Genomic DNA, 22,412 nt, shown 5'->3' with positions numbered 1-22,412 from the left:
GTCAGGCATTTTAGTTATTCATTAAGCATTGAGTTGTTTTATTATCTCGGGTAATCCTCACAATAGTCCACTGAGACTGGTTCTGTTACCCTATTTATGCAAAGTGATACCTTCCTGGTTGAGTAAGATAGCCTTCCTAGAAACTGAGAAATAAGGACCTGAACTATCCAGCAGAGCCTACTGGCCTTCTTTGCATTGGGAGCCAAAGCTGTGCTATGTTGCCTTCTGGCAACTGGGACTCATTCACTGTTCTGAAGTCCCGGGAGGTCTTTCTTCTGGGTTTGTACACTACAGTCTCCAGCTGGGCTACGTCACCAGGTAGCTTGGGTTCCCACGCTTGCCTCAGCCAGTTTGTGGCCAGTTTTAAGCTTCCGTTTCCTTGGCTCTCTAATGGGAACAGTCATAGTTGCCCTACACAGTTTTGCAGGAAGTGCATCAGAGGATGAGTGTGCTGTTCTCATTGCTGTGTCTGGCTAGCACGGAGGTAAACGCCGGACACATGTTGGTAGAATAAAGGAACAGAAGGTGCTTGTGAAATCAACTTTTACTTAGAAATAGCAGCTCATCCCGTTCAAGCACTCACAAAGCTCTACAAGATACAGGATGCTCTGGGAAGCATTCAGTTCTGGGAATGGATGGAAGGTTTGGTGCTATGGAGGTGGCCATCCTTGGAACTATGCTTATTTCTTTGGGAGGTTATCATTTCATAGGCATGCCCCTCTGTTGTCCTCTAAACAACCTGTTTGATAGCCACAAACATTAAAAAAAAAATAACTGGACCTCCTGCCGTGGAAGAATGGGCTAAACATTTAGTTGGCTCATTATGGTGTATGTCTGCCATACTGGGTATAGAGTGGGCTGCTATTCTTAATGAGAATGGTTTTCTGGGGTAAAGGTGAGGCATAGCTACTCATACTTGGACAAATCATAGTGTCCTGCTGTCCTTGTGAGTGTCTTACTTCTCCATCTTAATGGCTGTCCTGACTTCAAGAAGGCAGAGATGTGCATGCTGATTTCATGGCATACACATGAACCACTATCTCACACAAGCGCAGGAACAACATACTACTTGTAGACGCCACCACTTCAAAAACTCTGACACATGTATCGTATTCCTTGGCTGGATTATGGTTTCATTTTATTCTATTAATGTCTGGAAAAGCCTACAGATAATTCCGTTTGCCAAGTGTGTGGGTGGGTAAGAGATGTATGTTCACAATCCAGAGACCTGCAAGAACTGCCTGTAGGAAACGTCTAATTAGACCTGTCTTTTTTTTTTTTTTTAAGTGGCACCCAGCCTTAGTAGCAAACGGCATTTATGCATTAAAGTGTCCACATAGATGGACATGTGATGAATGTTAAGTCACAACAATTACATTTAATGAGAGCTAATGGGCTGTCTTAGATCGTGGCCCTGGTTTGCAGAGCTGTCTGGTTCGCAGAGCTGCCTCCCACCTCTCCCTCACCCTGTTCACAAGGCACCCTGGCTGGACCTGCTCCTTCCAGCCCATCTGGATGGAGTCATCTAGTTTTGACCCTTTCTCCACGGCAGAATCTGGTCCTTTTCCCACCTTCTGTCAGTGTAAACATTGCTTCAACCAGACCTGTTTATATTCTTTCCTGAGAACTCTACTCTTCCCGCCTTTCAGCTCCTTCTTGTCCATATTTGTTTCATGCACCATTCCTCCTCTGTTCCTCCTATCTCCCTTTTCTTCTCTGTCCACTTTCTTTGGTAACAGTTCTCTAAGAAGCACCCTCCTCTGCCCTCCCCTCCATTGTCCCATAAGGGAAACTAGTTCCCTTCCCCACATGACTAGGAACCAAGGAGAACAAAATATACTGGGTTACAGGCAGAATAGAGATCTAAACCCGCTGCCTGGTCAAGTGCCCTCCAAGCACACTTTGTTTTGAGAAGAAGGATGAAAAGTCTATAATACCATACACATCCTTTATCTGTCTCTCCGTGCTCCCTGCTTATCTACTGTGAAGAAATATATGGGAAGAATCGGGCCAAGAAGCTTAATGCATGATCATCTTTGAGCATTTGGTAGTCAGCATCAGGCTCTCTGGCTTTGGAGTCAGCAAACTCAGAAAGTCACTCTCTTCCGTTTCAGTGGGTTCTCAGAATGTTCAAAATGGACCATCTCATATCCTTCCCTCAAACTCTCCCTTTGCAGCTGTTGTTGTGACTCTGTGGAGTGAAGATGATATGGCCTTAGCAGATGGCAGAGATTGTTCTAGTGTGGTGAGAAGAAAGGGGGATGACGATGAGGTCAAAGAGGCCCTGAGAGCAATTTCACTACTGCCACACACTGGCTGTTTTTTAGGCTACAAAGATGTTCTATATTGAGCGCATAGGAAGAGAGGCAAAATCCTGAATCCTGGAGGCACAGGTATGGATGCTTTTCTTATTCTTTGGCTTAAGCAGTGGGGTTGGCCGTAGTAAACCACTAAGTTTAGAAACATGCTGGTTGGTTGTGCTGCATGCTTTTAATCCCAGTACTAGGGAGGCAAAGGCAGGCAGATCTCTAAGTTCAAGACCAGCCTCGTCTACAGAGTGAGTTCTAGGACAGTCAGGGCTAAAAAGAAAGAGAAGGCCAACCTGGAATTCCTGCCTTCCCATTCCTGTGGACTAAAAAGGGACATTAAGGAGACTCAACCTTCAAAGAACAGTAGTATGTCTGTAGTGGAGGCAGGCTGTATTTATATGCAATTCACCTCTTTTGTGTCTAAGAAAAGCCACCCGAAGAATCATTTGCTGGGAAACAAGGTCTGTGTGGCTGAAGCAGTGGACAATAAGGGCATGGTCTTGCCAAAGGCTGACTTTCTCCGAAGGTCTGTTTGTTGCCCGGAGTGGCAGCCACTTCGGTGGGCAAATAGAATGGTCATCTCTCCTCCCGAGGAGACTGCTTCATGCTGGGACCCCTTCAAGGTGGCTGGATGGTCGTGCTTTCCAGAGGTGGGACTGGAGGCAGAGTGTTTGGTGGGCGGAGGGCTGTAATTCTGAAATCTCACGGTTTTGACTTGCTGTAAAATAGAAAGAGCAAAGAACCATGGGTAAGATGTGTGCAACCCTTTGATGATAGGATTTGTGTGGTCTCTCTACAGTTGTCTCCATTCAAAACACCTCATTGATGCGGAATTTGTTCAGCAAATACTTGTGTCTACTCAGCATGATGTAATATCCCCTGTCAGGTGCTGTTGATCTGAGAGTGAACAAACCTAGACTGCCCAACTGGAAATACATGTTCACCATTTTCCTCTCCCCTCTGTTTTTCCTTAAACAAAAACGTTTCCTCTCCCTTCTGTTTTTCTATGTCATGTCATGGCTCTTCCTCATGAGCTCGACTACTGACCCTACTTGGAGGGCCTCCATAATTGCCTGAGAAATGCTCATCACACACCTTGGTTCTTAGACACCTGCTGATGCCAGGTAGCCTTTCGAATGTTGACTGAGTTCCCTACACATTAAACAACATAAGACAAACATGCAGACCAGCATTTCTTGTGTCTCTTTAAAAGATGGAAGATTCAGAGCTAGGTGTGGTAGGTAGCAGAGACATTTGGAGGCTGAAGCAGGGGACTTGCCAGTTTGAGGCCAGCTTGAACTATAGAGTGAAAAAAAAATCTATCTCAAAACCAAAATAAAACCTAAAAACAAACATCAGAAAGAATCTAAGAGCTGGAACTCTGGGCCTATACCAATTCTGGCAACACCGGGCTGGGCTGAGGAATTGCTCTTTTTTTATTAGACCGTGTCTCCAGCTTGTGTTAGGCTCCACCTCACTTTGCTTCCTCTGGTGCCTCCTAGGTGGTTCTATATCCTGCTTGGCAATTGCAGGTGTTTGTTTTAGCTGGTCACTGTTCCAGGGCTTTAATAAAGTGTCCTTTATGTGTTACTGCCTGCGAATTGCTTCTTTGTCCCATCACATTTTATCTTTTTTTTTTTTCTAATTTATTTTTTTTTGGTTTTGGTTTTGTCTCCATGTGTCCCCATACTTTCTGATTCTCACTGTTTCCTGTGGGATCTTGGGACTTGCTAAATGACTTCAGAGTTTGGGGGCTGTGTCTGATGATTGGGGTACTGGTACTGGACATCTGGGGCATGGAATCCTTTAGATCACATGAACACCAGAAGCTGGAAGAAGCCCTCCCAGTCCCTCTGTCAGACACCACGATCTTTTCCAAATGAATTTCCTTAGAAGCGTAGCGGGAAATCCTGGGCTTTCTTACAGGATGCAGATGTCAGCTGTGTGGCTTTGGGCAATGCTGCCTAACTCCCCAAGCCTCTGTTTCCTTATCTAAATGAGGATGAAAATACTATCTACCTCAGAGGGTTGTTATCAGGGTTTAATGAGATGGAACACATGGAGCACTGTGCATGGTGTCTGCTAGCATCGTTAGTATTTAGTAAAGGCTTAACAAATAGGAGGAAGGGCCATCCCGTCCATCTCGTAGGGAATGGGCAATGGTGGGTTGGTGGTGATGGTGGTGAAGGTGCTAGTGTGGGAGGTGATTGATGGATGTGGTGATGCTCAATAAGCTGAAGGCGTGTGGTGAATGTCACTTGATTCCTTTAACGTCACCTTCTCCTTTTCATCACCTCTCTTGCTTCGAGGACCTTATGAAGATCCATGCCTTCTAGTGGAAAAATGTCCAGACTAGATGTTAACAGATCTGATGATGGATGCCACAGAGGTCAAGTTAGCTGTTAAAATAATCATTCGATAGGACGTTGATGTCACCTAAATTCTCCTCTGCTTTAGTTGTTCCTGCCATCTGGTGAAGAAGTATGTGTCAAGCCCTGTGTCAGCACGATACACATCACACGTCTTACATCACTTAGTCTCATCTTCAAGTCTCTGTATGGCCATTATAATTATTTACTCAACATTGTTTTGATCTATTTTTATTTTATGTATATAGGTGTGCTTTGTTTGCACATCTGTATGTGCACCACGTGTGTGCCTGCAGAGGTCAGAAGAGGGCATCAAATCTCTTAGGACTGGAGTGGTGGTGATTATGAGTTACCATGAAGGTACTAGGGACCTAACCAGGTCCTCTATAAGGACGGGAAGTACTCTTAACTGCTGAGTCATCTCTCTATCCCTATATTATTATTTCTGTGGATTGGGCAAAGAAGTAAAAGATGGGTAAGTAAACAAAGCCTCAGAACAGCGAAGCATTTTGTCAAAGCCACCTAAGCAGAGTAGCAATTCAAATGGAGCCACGGTTTCTCTAGGCTGTCTCTGACTCTCAAAAGGAGTGTATATAAAGGGATGGGGGAACATGTCTAGCAAGGAGAAGGCATGCTTTGTGTTAGTGGGATGGGAGTGTGCTGTGTGTGAGGATTTTATTGGAGGCTGCCAGTGTGGTCGCCAATGTCCACCAACATGATAGTCTCGTGGCGTGCAGAGCTGGGAGGCTAAAGGGTCAGGCTCTCAATGTTACTCTGTACCCAGTGTCAGTCATTCCCAATGTCACTCATCCCCAGAGTCAGTGTCAGTCATCCCCAGTGTCAGTGTCAGCCATTCCCAGTGTCAGTCATTCCCAGTGTCAGCCATTCCCAGTGCCAGTCACTCCCAGTGTCACTCCATTCCTACCTTTTCAGTGCCATTCTTTGAATTTTCTGGTTTCACGAGGATGGAGGGTGGCGCAGATGCAGGCGGCTTGGGTGGCGGTTCACTCTTGATGGGCGTTTCTTTGCCTTCCATGATGATGGAATTGCCTGCTGAGTGGATCCTGGTCTTGCTACCTCTGTTGATGCAGGTCAGGGCAGGCTCCCCAGTGTAAATAGATTTAGACCCCATCTCCACCATTATCGGTGTCGGGGAAGGGGTCATCCCCTGTGGCGGATAAAACTGGAACCTCTGAGGCCGGATCACCATGGTAGGACTGCACCTGAGGGAGCCCACCATGAAAGTGGGGATCCCAGATTGAACTGGTCTCTGCAGGGATCCATCTGGGGGATGACAGAGCAGGTATCAGCAATAGGGTAGATGACATCATTTTGCATGTAGGTTGCAATGTGTCCTGATATTCCAGGATAGATAAACGCTTTCCTAGTGTGACTGTGCTCGCTCTCTCCTGGGGTCTCTCAAAGGTGACCTATTCTTTATCTGGTGTCATTTGGGGAATGCTGGCAAGGGGGGAACAGTCTAGCTGAATGCTGTGTGAGGTGTCTGGAAGTATATTGCTTCAATTTACATTCCCTTCTCTTCTCTTCTCTGGCCCCCTTCCCTCCCCACTCTTCTCATTTTCTCTTTTTCTAGTCTTTAAAGATGGCTAGAGAAACAGATACAAAGTTTCACAGTGAGAAGCAGACACAGTGGCAGACAGACCAGAGAGGAAAAAGAACAACAGAGAAGGAAAGCTAAGCAGAGTAGACTGTGGTCTGCTTGCTGCAGAAATTGCTAGTAGACACGCTAAGCAAGTGCCTTAAGACAGCAGCTGAGAACACCACCTGTGTTATTGTCCATGTTTATTTCCTGCTCAGTGAAGGTTCAGAACCACAGCAGAGTGCAGATTGCATCTTACAAGACACACAAACTTCCTGACAGCTCCCGAAGTCACCGATGTTTACCGGCTATCATTATTATGTGAAGGACAACACAGTGTGCCTGTCCTAGCAACGCAAAGTCTGACAGTGTGGGTCTGTGCCTCACTGAGACAGTCCTTCCTCCAAGTCCTCCCCAAGAGGCTCGAAGGAGAAAGTCCCATCCCTTAGACATCAGTCCTATAGGTGATCAAGGGTATGCGACCGTCCTTGTCTTTGGGGGAAAGATTGGGAGTTCCTCTTGAGAGGCATTGTGGGACATCTCTCAAAGGGCTCCAAGTATTTAGTGGACCACATATCATCCTTGATGGTCTTTCCTGACACCTCTTGGACACATGTGTGAATGAAAGTCATTTGTGTCTAGCACAGAGGGCCCCAGCCAAGTCTATACTCCCTATTGTGGCTGTAAACTTCCACTGAGCAGGAAGTCAGTGTGGACAATAAGCCCAGGTGTGTCTCAGCTGCTTGCTGCAAGCCTGTTGCCATGCACTGAGTGCTGCTTGCTGCAAGCCTGTTGCCATGCACTGAGTGCTGCTTGCTGTAAGCCTGTTGCCATGCGCTGAGTCTGGCCTTTGCATTGATACATTCCCTTTTTCAGTGACAGCCCCGTGAGTGACATGGGCCTTTGGGGAGACTGACAGCTTGACCTGTGTCACCTTGGAAAAAGGGAGAAAGGAAAGCTTTTGGAACTAGGGAAGACAAAACAACAGCAGGCCAATGTGTCCTTAGCTCCGGTGGATAGGTGGGAAATTCGGCTTCTTGCCTGTTTATCTGTTTAGTTTCCTATTTTCAAAAGATTTAATGCTCTCTTATTCCATAGGCATGTAACACAAGCAGTCAAAGGTCCAGGCCAATCAAGACTCACACAGCAATACAGAAGGAGTCTATTAAAAACTGTGAGCTGTCATTAGTGGAATGCAAGTCTCTGCATGGCCAAGGGATCTAGGCCGAGGGAACATCGCAACCCTAAACCAGCTAGTTCATGATGTACATGGGCCTGTTTTGTTGTAGTAGTAACAAAGTGATTTATTTACTAATAACTAGTGTTACTTTAACAATAAAACATATATATATATATATATATATATTTTTTTTTGTTGTTGTTGTTTTGTTTTTTTTCGAGACAAGGTTTCTCTGTGTAGCCCTGGCTGTCCTGGAACTCACTTTGTAGACCAGGCTGGCCTCAAACTCAGAAATCCACCTGCCTCTGCCTCAGGAGTGCTAGAATTAAAGGCGTGCACCACCACGCCTGGCTAAAACATATTTTTAAAAAAGCCATGTTCTTGAGAGCTCATTATGTGGTAGATGTGGTATTGTTATGTTAAATTTGTCCGTTGGTTAAATCTGATGGGATATTATGTTAATGCTATGTAACATAGGGATGGTGATAAGGTGAGTTTTATTATTTCCATTTTAGAAGTGGGGAAAATAAAGAGAGTGTTAACTTGCACAAGGCTGTTAGAGTGAATTCTAGGGGGTGGGGTGGGACAGCAGGAAAGAAAGGGCTGAAGACCGAGGCAGGAGAGTACATTTAAAAGGCTATGCAATTTGTGAGATGCAAAGACTGGGGTATGGGAAAGTGAAGACACTTGCTTTCTTTTGAATATGTATATGTATGTGTGTGTGTGTGTGTGTATATATATATATATATATATATATATATATATATATATATACACACATACATATATATGACATTATTCTCATGTGTCACACTGTCCCTTGTGCCACTCTTATGTCTGCAATGCTGCATCTCACATTCAGTCATTTGTTGAGTTTGTAGGAGAGACTGCAGGCAGGGTCAGTTTGATGGAGGGACATCCTACTTTTGGATTGTGACAGGAAGGAATCCTTGATATCTTGTACAATGAGGCTTCAAGATTTTTTTTTTTGAATCCCCACAGAGGAAATGTCATGCAGTTTAGTATACTAAGATACTAATAACAGCACGGTATTAATGGTAGCTCTATACAACTGCCGTGCAGTCAGTGTGGATGCTATACAGGGGAGAAAGGAAGTCACAGGGCAGTGCTGAGAGAAACCATCAGGTACCGCTACTAATCTTGAAAACTTTGGACATCGTGGGTCCAGGATGTGAGCCTTGCTTTTGTATAACCTTTGCAAGAAGAACCTCTCTGCATGCATTACACAAACAACATAGTAGAAAACGGGCTTTTAGTACTGTCCCTAGCATCCCATCTTTGACCTCCCAGTTCCTGCCTGTGTAGGGGTGTCCCTAGAACACCATTTGAGGAGCACTGAGCAGTAATATCAACCTTTGACTGATTTTGAATAAAAATCAGGATCCCCTTGGCTATCATCCAATTACAAACTGGCCCTCAGCTTGGTGTCACCCCATTCACCATATATGTTTAAGTGGTCCTGGACAGTGGCCTTCGGGTAGTCTGGGCTACACTCAATAAAAGCGCTTGTCCCTTGAGACTTATCCTTTGCAGAGGCTCAGCCCAGAGTGAACGCATTGTTCTAGTGACACACTTGCAGCGTGTCCCAGTTGGAAGCCCCATTGTCAGCCCTAGGCCCGTACATACCTCTCCGTCAGTACTTACTTTTTCTCATGCTGCTCCGCACTTTCCTAAGAGACCCTTGTCCAGAAGACCCTGGGCCAGGTGTGCTCCTCGAAGGGTTAACTACGGCAGTGGGCACAAAGACAGATTTGAAGGGTCCACTTTGCCGGGGATCACCTTCTGCAAAGCTACCCTGGGAGGACACAGAGGAGGTGGATAACGCCCATGTGGTGCAGACAGTGGGGCTCCGGGAATCAGGAAAACTAGATGTCTTTCTAGCTGTTGAACTATTTTTTAAAAAAGAGAAGAAATGGAGAAAGAAAATGTTCAGTCAAGAGTCCTCTTGTCTTTTTTTTTTTAAAGTCAGCTTCCTCAAATGAATGTAGCCTTCTCAACTATCTACCCCCACTCTTTTTTTTTTAATTAGGTATTTTCCTCGTTTACATTTCCAATGCTATCCCAAAAGTCCCCCATACCCACCCCCACAATCCCCTACCCACCCACTCCCCCTTTTTGGCCCTGGTGTTCCCCTGTACTGGGGCATATAAAGTTTGCAAGTCCAATGGGCCTCTCTTTGCAGTGATGGCCAACTAGGCCATCTTTTGATACATATGCAGCTAAAGACAAGAGCTCCCGGGTACTGGTTAGTTCATATTGTTGTTCCACCTATAGGGTTGCAGTTCCCTTTAGCTCCTTGGGTAATTTCTCTAGCTCCTCCATTGGGGGCCGTGTGACCCATCCAATAGCTGACTGTGATCATCCACTTCTGTGTTTGCTAGGCCCCGGCATAGTCTCACAAGAGACAGCTATATCTGGGTCCTTTCAGCAAAATCTTGCTAGTGTATGCAATTGTGTCAGCATTTGGAAGCTGATTATGGGATGGATCCCTGCATATGGCAATCACTAGATGGTCCATCCTTTCATCACAGCTCCAAACTTTGTCTCTGTAACTCCTTCTATGGGTGTTTTGTTCCCATTTCTAAGAAAGGGTAAAGTGTCCACACTTTGGTCTTCGTTCTTCTTGAATTTCATGCGTTTGGCAAGTTGTATCTTATATCTTCGGTATCCTAAGTTTCTGGGCTAATATCCACTTATCAGTGAGTACATATTGTGCGAGTTCCTTTGTCATTGGGTTACTTCACTCAGGATGATACCCTCCAGGTCCATCCATTTGCCTAGGAATTTCATAAATTCATTTTTTTAATAGCTGAGTAGTATTCCATTGTGTAAATGTACCACATTTTCTGTATCCATTCCTCTGTTGAGGGGCATCTGAGTTCTTTCCAGCTTCTGGCTATTATAAACAAGGCTGCTATGAACATAGTGGAGCATGTGTTCTTCTTACGGGTTGGAACATCTTCTGGATATATGCCCAGGAGAGGTATTGCGGGATCCTCCGGTAGTACTATGTCCAATTTTCTGAGGAACCACCAGACTGATTTCCAGAGTTCTACCCCCACTCTTTCACCCTCAGACCTGGCTAAATTGATCCCACCTCCCTGCATCTTAATAACAATTTGGGTCCGGACAACAAGGAAGGGCTCACGAGGTCTTGGTAGAACTTGCACACCCGGACTTCATTCTTTTATATGGCCCTAATATCCCTTCATTCCACACTCCTTCAGCCTGAGTTCACTGTTCTTGCTTATTTTATCGAGTCTTTGTTTATCTAGTAGCTTTCTCACTAGATGTTGAACACTCTGAAGATGAAGATTTCTAAGGCTTATTTTATAGCCTCTGTGTTCTGTATGGACTGCTGTTTAATGTGTTTGTCCACTGACTGCCACAATGCTTTCAGAACTCCCTTCTAGTCATTTTGGCTAACACATGCTGAGTACTTACACTGGCCAGGTACTTCACCTATATTAGTGTGAGTTTTTCATAACAGTTTTCTGGGGTAGTACCAATATGGCCATGGCTTTAGAAACATAGAGATTAAACAGACTATTTTGGACTGGAGAGAGAGCTCAGTAGGTAATGTGCTTTGTGTGAAACCAGGAGGGTCCATCATCCATGTACAAAAACGCCAGCAGTGCTGGTTATCATGTATCCCAGTTCAGGGAGGTAGAGACAGGCAGAGCTTCCTGGCTAGCCAGCCCAGCCTAATTGTTGAATTCTAAGTCCCAGTGAAAAACCCTGGCTTAAAAGACACGGTGGGTGATTCCAAAGGAATGACACTTGAAGTTGACCTCTGGCCTTCACATCTACTTACACATAAATGTCACACACACACACACACACACACACACACACACACACACCCAGAGAGAGAGAGAGAGACAGAGAGACAGAGACAGAGACAGAGACAGAGACAGAGACAGAGACAGAGACAGAGATGGTACTTGTCTAAGCAATTACCAGACTGGAGGTTTGAAACCAGGTCTAAGCCAGCCTCTGCCCTACTTCTGAACTATATTAGCTCCAGGGCTAGTTAGAGAAGCAGAGAAAACTTTTTTTTTCTGCCTGAAATAAACTAAGGTGGCTGGTTGGTAGCCCTGAAGTGACTTCGTAAGATGCTGTCACTTCAGTCTTGGGCTGTGATATCATGAACAAGATGAAGGTTTTATGAAGAGCAAGCTCGTGGACACTACTTCCAGTCTGAGACCCAGTGGAGTGCATGGCAGTAGCTGCTACTTAACATCCCTTTCTCTCCTCTTACTGGTCCAGACCTGGCATCCTGTCTCCTATGTGCAGCGTACCAACCACCCCATCACTCTGTTGATGAAATAGCCTCTGATAATACCACAGACAAAGAACTCCACCAAGGCCTTGGTGTACAGAACCCTCCGGGTGTCCTGCTGCCCAGTGTCCTCCACGGTTTATTTTTTACGCTGTTTCTCCTTGTTCTTCTGTCTTCTTTTCCACTAGTCAGCTCATTATAGACCACAGTGTATACTATACTAATGAGCCAGTGCTGTGCGAAGGTAGGCTAGCTATTGTTTAACTGTGGCCAATGCTATGCACAGGCTGCCACATGTTCTAAGAGCTGATGCCTGCTTCAAGGGACGTTCGATGCAGAGCTGTCAACCTGCTCTGGTGTCCATGGACTGGTCAATGAAGAATGAAGTAGTTCATCAAGACTATATTCTAGAGCTGTGGCCCTGGACACTGAGGAAGCTCTCTAGAAACTAGCTAACACCCTAGAGTGCAGCTGACTAACTTTTGAACAAGAGGCTACTAGGAGTTGCTTGCTTCAAAGCGCATAAGCAATAGGCAAGATTAGTTCCCAAATCATTTCCCAGCAGAAGCCACAGAAGCAAGGACAGAATGTAGCTAATTAGGCTCAAGTCAGTCTTATTCCACTGGTCCTTTCTCTGAGTGACAGTTTATGGCACTAGCTACAAGTTCATCACTGGGCTTGATTCCAGGAACTCCTGACTTGTGATTTTCCCACCCAGTGCTGACTCCCTCTATGTCTTTTGGCAAAAAGCTTACCACTTACCTAGCGTTTTCTTCCAACATCAAAGCACTTTGCTAACATGTATTAATTAATCCCCAGGAAACCCCAGACTTGAAGACATTATGATCCTTGCTTTCCAGAGGAGACTAGAAGACATTCTGGGTTTAAGTGGGAGGAGTGGATATTCTGGTTTGCTCTGCTAACAGGTCCCTGTGTCCTTTTCTCTCTGTAATATTAGCGCTTATCCTATTTTCAAAGAGAGCACTTCACACAGCAGTTCTACTGGGCTTGCCACAGAAGCAGCCTTCTCTGAAGGAGGAAGGTTGATCCTTGGCCAACTTTGTAGTGTCTGTGTGGAGAATGAAAGGCCAGGAAGTGATGGCCCCTTGTCCCTTTCCTCCACCCATAAGGCCCAAGACAGGCATATGTGTCTATGAAGGCTACAGTAAAGAACCATTCTGCATAATTACATAGAAGGGGATTTATTGGGAGGACAGGAGCCAGGTGGAAAGGACCTGAGAGCAGGATTTGAGTGGGCATTTAAAGATTCAGTTGGGGACCTGATGTCAGAGTATTGGTGTTATTTGCTGGTCTCACCATAATAATCTTCAGCTTTTCTGTATCCTTTTTCTCCCTGGCTCCAGTTTAGTCAGAAGTAGGTCTGCAAGATTGGTCAAGCTAAACTGCCACGGTGGCAAATACCTGTAATCCCAGAACTTGGAAGATGGAAGGAGGAGGAGAAGTGTCTTAGGGTTTCTACTGCTGTGAAGAGATGCCATGACCACAGCAACTCTTATAAAGAAAAACATTTGATTGGGGCTGGCTTACAGCTCCAGAGATTTAGTTCATTATCGTCGTGGCAGAAAGCATGGCAGTACAGAAGCAGACACTGTGCTGGAGAAGAAGCTGAGAGTTTTACATCTGGATCCTCAGGCAGCAGGAACAGAGAGAGATACTGGGCCTGGCTTTAGCATTTGAAACCTCAAAGCCCACCCTCAGTGACACACTTCCTCCAATAAGGTCACACCTATTCCAAAAAGGTAGACCTACTCCAACAAGGCCACACCCACTCCATTAAGGCCACACCCACTCCAACAAGGCTACACCTTCTAATAGTGCCATTCTCTATGAGCCTATAGGGGACCATTATCATTCCAATACCACAATACAACTCAAGGTGAGCTTCATCTATACAACAACAAGACCAGTATAGGCTACACGAGACCCTGTCTCATGCACCAACAACTCCCAAGAAAAGAGAACTAATTGTGGTTGGAATGGGAAAGTTGAAGATCACCACCTACTGAAACCACACTGGAAAAAGAGTCAAGTGGATGCTGGTGCTGTTAAGAAGGGGTTTGGATGCTGGACAGATGGATGCATGACAACTGCTTTGTAAACCTGAGGCTGCTTATGTCTTCAGGGTCTGGAAGGAGAAGAGACATCATGGAAGCAAAGGTTTAGCTGTGGTTAATAGGAGCTAGATATGTTGGTAGCTGGAGTATATATTTTGTCAGTACAAGTAGATAAAATATCCCACTTATTGAATCTTAAATAGAAACGTTGTGATTTTATTTATTTATTTTTTTGAGGCAGTCTTGCTATGTAGCCCTGACTGGCTTGATATTCACTATATAGCCTAGCCTTGTCCCAAACTCTTGCCAATCCTCTTATCATAGCTTTCCGGAGTGTTAGGATTACAGGCATATGTCACAATGCCCAGCTCTGGTCAGTTCTTATCTATAGTTAATCCCTAAAACTCTATCTCAGTTTGTAGGACACGATGCTATAAGAGCAAAGGTGTCAGAGCCTGGGGGGCATCTTCCATCTCTGAGCCATGGCTGTTAGCATTATACATCAAAGGAGTTAAAGGCACCACAGAGCCAGCATTGTAACTAGGAAACAGACAAGGGAGGCAGAAAGAGCAGAAAGGAGCCTCACATGAGTTGTCTAACCCACTAGTCTCTCATGTAGTAACCTGATAATAATAGTAGAGACAAGGCTGACAATGGACAGCATTTTCCAGTCCTGAGAAACGGGAGGACGAAACTTAAAATGATGGATGTGTGGATATGAGTAAGGGCCAGCCATATCCGGCTGGATAAGTTTGGCATGTATAATCCACCTCTAAGGTGAGTGGCAATGGGAGCTTTCTTTGTATGAGAAATAGCAAGGAAGCAACACTTGGATCCTCTCTAACCCAACAGCATTTTGGGACAGAGGGGCTTGTTCTTGACAATGCCACTTCCCCATGAGAAAACTATGCCCAGCTTTAGCACCTCAGAATCTGCTAATGTTCCAATTTCTGTGGACTTAGAGATGGGGATCAGCTCACTGTCGGTCTGTGGTGCTAGAACCCCACCACTGTCTGGCACACAGCCATTTCAGAGGGGTGAGCGCAGATAATGCATGGCCTGCTTGAGGACACTGGGTGCCTACCCAAGAAAAGACCAAGGAGAGACAATAGAAGAAGGAACATTGGGAAGCTAGAATCCCCCACACACAACACGACCACACATCCTGATTGTCCCAGGAAACGGAGAGCTCTCCTTAGTTTATACTTCCTCAAAGTAGTCATGTATGGATAGTAAATATATGACCACTTTCAGTCATATTAGTACTTTGATGAGCCATCCTGGACTTTGGGCTAACCCTGGTGTATAAGCAGAGATGGTGGCAGTCAGCATGGACCCTGGGCCACTTAGATCAGAGCCCATAGAAGAAAGTGTTCCCAGGTCCAGATCAGTGTAGGCATCTTTCCCTGTCCATCACTGACCCTTCATGGTTACTCTACATTCTTTTTAATACTTTCCAGCTTTGGTTCATCTTATCAAACTCTGCCATCCATGGCAACTGTTGCAATGACCTTACCCTCTAGATCTGTCTCTCCTCTTATTCTTTGGAGACTTTTGCTTCTGGCTCCCTATTTGTCTCCTGACCTCTCATCATACCAAAATGATGTCATCTAATCTCATGGCTTTAGAAAGCATCACACCACCAGGGTTCTCTCTTCAATGCTTGACACGTCTGCTCAGTGGCTCACCAGCACCTTTCCTTGTGTTACTAACAGGCACCTCACAATCTGCTGTGAAGAAAGCGTTTCCTTGCCCACAGCCCAAGCCCATCTGCCAATGTTTTCATCATTGGCATCCTAACAAAGCAGACACTCTATGGGTTTACCAGAGGAAAAACCTCACATTCACCTTAAATCTTCTATCCCTTCGCACCTAATAGTTAATGTCAGAAAACCCCTGATGCTTCTAGCTTTAAGGTAATTGTAGAATCTACGGCTTTCAATTACCACTCCATATGCTGTCAACATGATGACTTACCCTCACAGTAGGGCTGGTATGGTATTCTCTTAGCTAGATTTTCTAGCTCTGCCCTTTCTTCTCTAGAGTTTATTCTCAACCCAGCAAACAGTGAGATTATGGTTAAACATAGGTTAGATCATATTGCTCTTCTGCTCAAAAACCTCTGCTGTGGAGCTAAAACCAAACCTTTCATTATGACGTAAGAATTCTAGATGAGTTGGCCCCACTTACCATTCTGATCTCATCTTCTATTGGCCTACCCATCATCTGCTCTAACCCAGTCTAGTTGGTTTTCATGTCAGGTACATTCCTACCCCAGGCCCTTTGAACTTGCTGTTCTTGTGGCCTGGAATGTGCTTCTCTCCACAATCATCTTGGCTTACTCTAACATTTCCCCGATTCTCCCTTCTTCTTAGTAAGGCCAAATCTTTACACACAGATATAGGTGCATGTGTGTGTGTGTGTGTGTGTGTGTGTGTGTGTGTGTGTGTATGTGTGTGTATGTTATTTACTAACATTTTCCCAAGTGCAGGAAAGGTATGATATCTGACATATAGTGAACATTAAGAGACTGGAGAGATAACTGAGTAGTTGTTGCTCTTGCAGGGGCCCAGAGTTCGGTTCCTAGCACCCATATGGTGGTTCACAGCCATCTGTAACTCCAGCTCCAGGAGACCTAATGCTGTCTTCTGAGGGCATCAGACCTGCACACAGTGCACATACATACACATGCAGGCAAAACATACATAGAAACTAAATCTAGAAAAAAAAGTCAATAACTGTTTAAAGAGACCAAAGAGTCAGTTACACACAGTTTGTTACTCTTCCAACAAATTCTAGGGATCTTACATTGAAAGGAATGGTTATGATGTCATATTCCAACTTCTGTCATTCATATATATATGTATATGTATATATATATATATACATATATATATATACATATATATATATATATATACACACATATATACATCTTCCCTTTCTTTCTTGAGGCACTTGAGGACCTCATTTTTGCCTTCTTAAATAGGGACCTTTTACCTGGCCAGCCAGTTGTATAAAGGTAATTCTATGTTAGGAAATGTAGCCGTATTTGAACCCAAGTCATCTCTGCTGCCCGTCCTGGCCTCTGGCTCCTGGCACACACGTCACTCCCATCCTTTGTTTCCCACAGGTTAAAGCAGCCTATGCCATCAGTTTCTCCAGAGCTACAGTTCCTTCTTTTCTCACCATTTTTGTTGCCCTCCTCTGGACACAGGTCTGCCAAAGTGTCTCATAGAGTCTGCCACTCTTGGGGTTTTTGACCCTCTGACATGTCACAAAGACAGGGTTTGGCATGTGACAAGGGCCTCATTGCCTCATGGCTGGGCAGGTGGTGATGGAGGTAGGAGGAGTGGCAATAGATTTGAGCTCTGTGTGAATGTATGGGCACAGTATGAAGAGGCAGGGCAAACTGCCGGTCAGTGGCATTGATTAGGTATGTCACTGGGAGAGCTGAGAGGGAAGGGCTCCTTCAGGTAACTGGTATTTCACTTGGGCATGGCTGGACAAGCATGGGGTTGATTCTATGGAAATTCTGTCTCACACTCAAGTGTTCTGAGAACCTTTCTAAGGTTCCTCCGGGGAGGCATCTGGTCACATTTTCCAATTAGTCTCATCGATGGTATTGTTTTGGTGTCAGATGTGATGTGGGAAATGTGGGCCTTGGCAGTAGAAAGCCTCAAACACAGTCCTAAGCAAGTCATTTCACTGCGCATCAGTGACTTCCTGTGGAGAATAATACATGCCAGGCTCTTCAGCATGGCCAGGGTATTAAATGAGGCGAAGCTGGGCACTGTGGGTCACACCTGTGGTCCTAGCACCTGGGACTCTGAGGCAGAAGGTCCGTGGCTTTGAGGCCAACTTGGCTAAGTTCCAGCCCAGCTTATAAATACACGGTGAGACCTCTGGAAAAAGAAGTTATAAATATTTTGTGTGTAAGTTAATGGAATGTGAAGGCAAAAGTTATTACTTGGCTTGTACTCTGAAAAAGACACGGGGTCTGCCATTATCATTTCAACACACAGAAGGGCCCTGGAGACGTACCTGAAGACTGGGATGACATAGTCGCTTGGAAAGATGCCAGTTCGTCCAGTGAGTAAGGAGAGGCCCTTCAGCCAGCCATCCTGGTACTTGCCCAGAACCCTGATGCCTTCTCCCTTCTGCAGGTCCAGCTCTTCGGGTCTATGGGCTGAGTAAGTGTGTAGGGCTACAAACCTAGAAACACAAGGATCTGGTGAAGGAAGCAGAACATGCCTGAGGAGATCCCTGAGCAGATGAAGGACTAAGGGGAGGCCAGTCCCTGTAGCTCACCTGCCAGCACCTAGCAACACAGATCACTAAAAATGGAAACTTAACCATGGAAGGCGGACAGAAGTGGAATGGCCTGGCTGGAAGGCCAGGGGAGGAAACAGGCTTTGTCTCTCCACTCCATGTAGCTGGAAATCACAGATAGGCCAACTTGGGCACTGTGACAATGGGGAACTGGCCTCTATCAGAGAAATGGCTTGAAAGTCAGGATCAGTGGCAGAGGTATGTGACAGTCTACCTAGTGCTTTCCCAGTACTGTCTGTTGTGGGTCCAAAGACAGAAAGGCTCAGGACACCAGGGTCTGCACAGAAACTGAAACACTCTTTGGGCTGAGAGTAGGGTTTGTTTGACTTCGGGGAACAGCCTGGGAGACAGCTAGCTGCTGTAAAGTGCACATTAGGAAGTAGGAGGAAGGGTGATCATCATTAGTATTTTTTAACATAAAGGTAGGTGGAGGGGAATTGGTTTGTGTCATGCAAAAATGAGTGAGAAGAAAGATGCTATTCTAAAGTTCACCCAGGAATCAGGTGGGTGGCATTCAGGTGTGAGTCACCGTGGTAGTGCGGACAACAGGGAACAGTGAGGCTCAGCTGTGAGAACAGCTGCCTCGTGAAAGGCATTGAAGGAAGAACTTAATTGCTGTGCTGGATTTGGGGTCACCTCAGCCCAGCATGTCCAAGCTTTTGACTCTTGTGACATGAGGTCGTCATCTTCAAAATTTATGCCCCAGAACTGGATAATTGAGCTTATGAAAAAATAACAAAAGCAAAATAGATCTGGTAATGTTTTAAGTTAGCTTATGATTTTGTGTTGGGTTGAATTCTTAGCTATGTTTGGTCTCTCGTGGCATGTAGGCTGCAGGTTGGACATGCCTAGTAGTCCTCTGAGATTTTAAGGACTGTGAGATACTCCTAAACTCTTTATCAAATGGTTCTTATTTGCAAGTGTTTTTCTTACCCCAACGTTGAATCTATTTTTAAACTGACTATAGCAAGTCAATATTCACTTATGACTCAATATTTTAAACCTGAAGTGAGACAATAGAGATCACTCCATACCCAATCTCCTAGCAATGTTGGGAATTCTATCTGTGTTTTTCTCATTCATGCTCTCAACCATTGGTGGAAAGAAGGAAGGGGTGGTGTTGGCTGTTCGGATGCTATGGGCTGGGCATGGAGACTAGGTGGCAGAGAAGAGACGGGTTGGCTCTGAGCTTTTTACTCACATGTTATTTGAAAGGTGTTGCTGGGAGCTGGGCACACTGACCATGGCTGTGGAATGTCCCGGGGAGGCAGGTGCAGGCTGAGAACTGCTGACCTGTACAGGCAGAGGAGACAGCCAAGCAGAACCAGTGAGCACCACAAGCTAGGTGCATGAACAAGACACAGAGAAGCTTGACACAGTTGAAAACCAACACCGTGTCCAGCCCCACCCCACCCCACCATTTCTCTGGTATGTGGTTTTGGGTAGAGTGAGGTGGAGCAGATATCGTATGGCCTGTCCAGGTAGTATACCAGGGCTGGGTTCCCAAAGGCATGTAGCAGCAGAGTATGGCAGGCTGTCAACGGGGAGCCAACAGCACTGTGAGCTTCTCCTCCTGTCCCACCCCATCTAGGTCTTATCTATGTGGGAAAACCTGTACAGGGAAAATAGTGAGACAACTAACAGGGACTCAGAACTTAGCTCCCTCACACACTTCATAAGTGCTTTGTAAGTTTTAACACATTCAGTTCTTATCAAAGGTAGCTTATTAATGAAAGGGGACACTTTGGGGGACAAGAGTTACTTAAGTAGAATAAACACAGTTTAAAATTAAGTCTAAGATATGAGTCCACCTGCTCATTAACTACTAGTATTAAAACACATACATCTATTGGACGGAACACAGGGCCCCCAATGGAGGAGCTAGAGAAAGTACCCAAGATGCTGAAGGGGTCTGCAACCCTATAGGAGGAACAACAATATGAACTAACCAGTACCCCAGAGCTCATGTCTCTAGCTGCATATGTTGCAGAAGATGGCCTAGTCGGCCATCATTGGGAAGAGAGACCCCTTGGTCTTGCAAACTTTATATGCCCCAGTACAGGGGAACGCCAGGGCCAAGAAGAGGGAGTGGGTGGGTAGGGGAGCAGGATGGGGGAAGGGTATAGGGAACTTTCGGGATAGCATTTGAAATGTAAATAAAGAAAATATCTAATAAAAAATAAAATACCTACCTACCTACCTACATACATACATACATACATACATACGCACACACACATACGTCTTAGCAGGGTATTCAGGGACAGCTGATAAGTACTGTTCCTTTTTGGCTCACTACACACCACACACCAGTCTCTGTTTGTCCACCCATCTGTCCGTCAGTCCCTCTATCCATCCCTTTCCTGTTAAAGGGTACACAGGTCTATTTGGATAGGTTAAGCCAGGCAAGAACAAAGCACATCCCCTGTGCTTCATGTCTCAGCTCCATTTGGAGCTATTTACTCTTCTTTTTAGATTGTGTGTGTGTGTGTGTGTGTGTGTACTAAAGGAGCATGTGGGAATCCTTGAGAGGGTGGTTGGGGATCCACCACAAGAACATCGAAGGTTCTTAACCGCTGAGCTAGCTACCTAGTGCAGTCATTGTCTTAATTGAGGTTCCTTCCTCTCAGATGACTTTAGCTTGTGTCAAGTTGACAAAACTATCCAGCACAACTGACCCCTTGTCAACTTGACATATAAGCACATCACTGACAAGCCACAACTTTTGCTTTTTAATCTTCACCCCCAAGATGAGACGTTAATATCACTATCACAACATAAAACATTTTATAAACCTAAAAATTCCCACAGTCTTTACAAATTCAAATACTAGATTCATTCTATTTAAAACATTCAAAGTCTTTTCTAAAGCCTAAAATCCCTTTCAAACTTTAGTCTCTCAGGTGCAGGATACTGTAAAATCAAAAATAAACACACTCTTACTTTGAGAGGGACATACCAAGATACAGGCACAATTGATCAAAGCAATGTCCAGTATGGACTCCTCCTAAAACCTTGAGTCACTTCTCTAGCTCCAGCCTCTGTATCACACACAGCCTCTGTATCACACACAGCCTCTGTATCACACACAGCCTCTGTATCACACACAGCCTCTGTATCACACACAGCGTCTGTATCACACACAGCGTCTGTATCACACACAGCCTCTGTATCACACACAGCCTCTGTATCACACACAGCCTCTGTATCACACACAGCCTCTGTATCACACACAGCGTCTGTATCACACACAGCGTCTGTATCACACACAGCCTCTGTATCACACACAGCTTGTCTTCTAAGCTTGGGCAGGATCTACTTCCTACTGCTGCTGTCCCAGCAGTGGTTGTCCCATGGCAGTGGCATCTCCAAAATGCTGGGGTCTTCTGCTGCAAAGCATGGTACCAAGCCTCAGCTTTTTTGTATGGCCCTTTCAATCCTGGGCTGACAACTGCTGCGGAGGCTGCATCTTCACCAATGGCTTCTCCTGGCTTCTCGCAGCACCAAGACTCAGCTGCTTTCCATGAACCTTTCATGCCTTCAAAATAGTACCACCTGAGTGACTCTCGCACTACCAAGTTTGGTTACCGGCTTTCGGTACAACCATGGACACTGCTGGAATATAGCTTCTATGTGTTCACTTTCAGGAAGCACCTCCCAGAAGAATCTCCCTCGTGATGCTGATGTTTTCTTAACCACCACCAATTTCCCAGCTTCAGCTGACCAGCATCAATTACCCCAGTAACACAAAGATGACTCAGTGTTTCTGCTCTCTTGTTAATTAGGGCCAATTCTTCAACCCCAGATAAGCAGAACCAACTACAGGTCATCACCAAAATGGCTCCGGTAGAATCTTTGCTTCCCTTTGGAACTTCACAAACCAGGCTTCCATCGTCTGCACTGCTCTCAACATTCTTGTCTTCTGATCTCTGACAAAGCAGCCCACTGAACTCTCCTACTAAACGAAACCACACCTTGAACTACTCTTCCCAATACGTTCAAGTATGAGTCTGTGGGGGCCATTCTCATTCAAACCACCTTTCTCTACTCCGGCTCTCATATTTGCAGTGTGATTTCTTTGGCCATGCTGTTTGTCATTTACTTCTCACGTCTTTCTTCTGTTTTCTATAAAAAAAATCTAAATCATAAATAATCATGTGCATAGCAAGTGTCTATATAACTTTATGCATCACTTACCTAATAGTATAAGTGATGTGTGTATTCATACCACTCAACTCAGAGTA

The 22,412-nt window shown here is 45.2% G+C and overlaps 1 protein-coding gene across 3 annotated transcripts in view; it reads right to left on the bottom strand.

Annotated features, from left to right (window-relative positions):
- Window positions 1-283: 283 nt before the first annotated feature.
- Sh3rf2 (SH3 domain containing ring finger 2) overlaps window positions 284-22,412 on the bottom strand; it is a 106,194-nt gene continuing 84,065 nt past the window's right edge. For 2 of the 3 annotated variants that reach the window (NM_001146299.1, NM_172966.3), the window contains 5 exons: window positions 19,370-19,461; window positions 17,881-18,051; window positions 9,124-9,368; window positions 5,604-5,962; window positions 284-3,027 (listed from right to left, as the gene is read on the bottom strand). In NM_001146299.1, coding sequence (NP_001139771.1) covers window positions 2,752-3,027; window positions 5,604-5,962; window positions 9,124-9,368; window positions 17,881-18,051; window positions 19,370-19,461 — 1,143 coding nt within the window. In that variant the 3' untranslated portion in view covers window positions 284-2,751. The remainder of the gene's footprint in view (window positions 3,028-5,603; window positions 5,963-9,123; window positions 9,369-17,880; window positions 18,052-19,369; window positions 19,462-22,412) is intronic. The other variant, XM_006525955.2, reaches the window with a different exon arrangement.

The sequence above is a fragment of the Mus musculus genome, chromosome 18, assembly GCF_000001635.26.
Source record: "Mus musculus strain C57BL/6J chromosome 18, GRCm38.p6 C57BL/6J".
NCBI classification, from domain to species: Eukaryota; Metazoa; Chordata; class Mammalia; order Rodentia; family Muridae; genus Mus; species Mus musculus.
The sequence above is the reverse complement of the archived record's forward strand: the minus strand, read 5'-3'. Positions and strand labels throughout refer to the sequence as shown.